At 38.7% G+C, this 2,713-nt stretch overlaps 1 protein-coding gene across 1 annotated transcript; it reads right to left on the bottom strand.

Annotated features, from left to right (window-relative positions):
* Positions 1 to 434: 434 nt before the first annotated feature.
* LOC106944073 (huntingtin-interacting protein 1-related protein-like) lies at positions 435 to 2,128 on the bottom strand. The gene is made up of 6 exons (XM_015027333.1): positions 1,844 to 2,128; positions 1,708 to 1,765; positions 1,071 to 1,146; positions 778 to 936; positions 638 to 690; positions 435 to 558 (listed from the first exon to the last, which is right to left on the bottom strand). The coding sequence occupies exons 1-6, from the start codon at positions 2,004 to 2,006 to the stop codon at positions 450 to 452; spliced, it is 618 nt and encodes a 205-aa protein (XP_014882819.1). The 5' UTR covers positions 2,007 to 2,128; the 3' UTR covers positions 435 to 449.
* Positions 2,129 to 2,713: the final 585 nt, after the last annotated feature.

Genomic DNA, 2,713 nt, shown 5'->3' on the forward strand with positions numbered 1-2,713 from the left:
AGTTTTTTTAAAAAAACCCTTTGAGGCTTTCATATTTAAAGAAAAACCATAAAATTTTTTTTTTTTAAAAAAAAAAAAAAAAAAAAAAAAAAAAAAAACAATGCATCATTTTCTTTCCATTTTGCCTTCCATATACCCCTCTCCCCCCCACACACACACAAACACAAAAGCTCATTTCAGTTTGTGGTTGCACTGCAGCAAAATGTGAAAATGTTCAAGGGGTGTGAATACTTTTGCAAGGTATTATAATATAAACAGAATCAATCTTTACACATCAACAATTCATCACAAGGCAACTTCGGTCAGCTGACATTCAGAGTCTGCTCGCCACATTCTTCATGTCAGGTGTGGCATTTGGCATTTGCATCCAGGAAAACACATGATCCGGATTCCTTTGCACGTAGATAATTGTGCCTTTTTGCAGTCACGCACAGAGAAAAAATAAATTCCTACACTGAAGCATTATGGTATTCTAGAATCCTCACCTCCGTTTTGACTTTCTCCAGCTCTGCTCTTAGCAGCTCAAGTTCTGACTTCAGGCTTTCGATCTGGAGATCCCTGCCAGACAGAAACCACTACCAGTCACACTCTGCTGGGATTAAAATCATAACCATCAGTTCAAAAATTAAAAGCTCACCTCTCATCAAAGCCTCCATTTGGAGGTCCAAACGCCTGATCAAAAATGTCCACCTGTTGAATAAAACACAAACACCAAAACGTTTAGACAGCAGGTAGCACACTGCGTACATCCGTACCCCTGTGACTAGTGAAACACACCTGAGGCTGAGACTGCAGGCTGGGGGTCGAGGTATCGACCTCGATGAGCGGCTCTGGCTCATCGTCATCGTCGTCTTGCTGATCATCGTCCTCGGGGATGACAACCACCAGCTTCACGTGTTTGGCCAGCGCTGCTGCATGCAGGAAGTTGGGTGGAGACTGGAAGAAAACGCATTCATTTAAATGACGACGGCATGGGCAGCACAGAACCAGCAGGTGACTTGCAGCGAAGTCTGTAACACCCAAAATGTCACTGTGACTCAGCAGAAGTGCAGCCATTTTTCCTCTCTTACATCAGGCAGCCGGGGAATCTGGATCAGCCTCTTGAAATACACCATCTCTCTAGCTCTGTTAAAGAAGTTCTTCAGGCTGTGTAGACAAAAACAAACAATGCACAAATACATTACGCACAGTATTATCCATCAACAATTTAATTTCTAGTTCTTTTCTGTTATTGCATGGGGTAAAACATATTCCCAAGTTAAATATGAACAAATCTGCACAATCTGACAAAGAGCAACGCCACAAAAATACATTTAGTCTGATACAAACACACAATGTGTGGGATGTGGTCCATTGCAAAACTATTCTTTTATTTTCATATAGATTTAGCCACATCACAACCTCACAATGCATTTTACTGGAGTTTCACAAACTTTCTGAAAATAATAATACAGACTGGATTTTATTTGGAAGCATCAGACTACAGGGGGCAGAGTACAACTGCACACGAAAACTTTCCAAATTTTTAAATCCATGTTTCATTCTCCCTCAACTTCACAATTACACTCAACCTGGTGCTGGTTTATCAAACTTTTATTTACTGAAAGTAGAGTTCAGTGTGTTTAATTGTAACTGGGTGGAGCAACGTTATGCTACAGATGGCCACTGAATAAAGAAAAGACAAAAAACCTTGATGCGTTCACTGACCTGTTGAATTGCTCACGGAAACGGTCACGGTGTCCTTGTAGGGTATCAGCAGGCAGACCTGGAATCATGATGCAGGTTTTTAGGCGCACATACAGATCGACTGCGTGTATTTTTCCAGAGCAGTCGGCGTTCTTACAGGCATGCAGCTTGAAAAGCAGCTTGACGTTAAAGTGGTAGAGCTGGCTGCAGTCCTGGACGACCTGGATGAGCGGAGCCAGGCGACACTGACCCGACGTGAGGCTGGTGACGGCGATGGAAGAGTTCAGCTGTCGCAAGACTGCAGGAGAAAACAAGGACATTTAAGATTCAGTACCTTCCCAAACATGAGCCCACTGCATTTCTGTTTCACTACTTTGGTTCAGGAATTGAAGCATTGTTTGAAAAGTGAGCTAAATTAAAATAAAGCACCAAGAAGATAACAATGTCAAATAATTGAAGAAAAAAAATTTAAATTGTACTTAACAGAAGTTATAAATACTATGAATGTTTAATAACTTAAATTACTGACAAGCAAAACAATGATATGCATTATAAATCAATACGTTCACAATTTTTTATTTGCACCTGATAATTATGTGACTGAATATACATAATTAAGAAATTTCACATGTAATGATTTAGTTAAAATGTGAGACACTGTAGTGGTTAAATATTAACCCTTGGTATTTCAGTTTTAATTTTCAATGCAGGATTTGGTTAATTATCTGAGAGCATAATTTGCATATAGAGGAACAAAAGTGCCAAAAATGTAAAAAAAAATAAAAAATCCGTAAGAAATTAATCTGTATGAATAATTTAACTGTAACACTAATTATTAAAAACATAATAAACATGCTGCTTGAGTTGCTTTTAACAGCACAAAAAATATACACACACATTTTAAAGAAATGATCCCACTCTGTTGCACATTCCTTTGGATTGGAGTCCGCCATTTTCAAAACTACTCAGTATTTTAGGGTGTCATTTTGACCTTACTCTACAGAATATTATTCTTAATTTGTTTTTT

The sequence above is a fragment of the Poecilia latipinna genome, unplaced genomic scaffold (genome assembly GCF_001443285.1).
Source record: "Poecilia latipinna isolate Pla-1442-1.1 unplaced genomic scaffold, P_latipinna-1.0 Scaffold6790, whole genome shotgun sequence".
NCBI classification, from domain to species: Eukaryota; Metazoa; Chordata; class Actinopteri; order Cyprinodontiformes; family Poeciliidae; genus Poecilia; species Poecilia latipinna.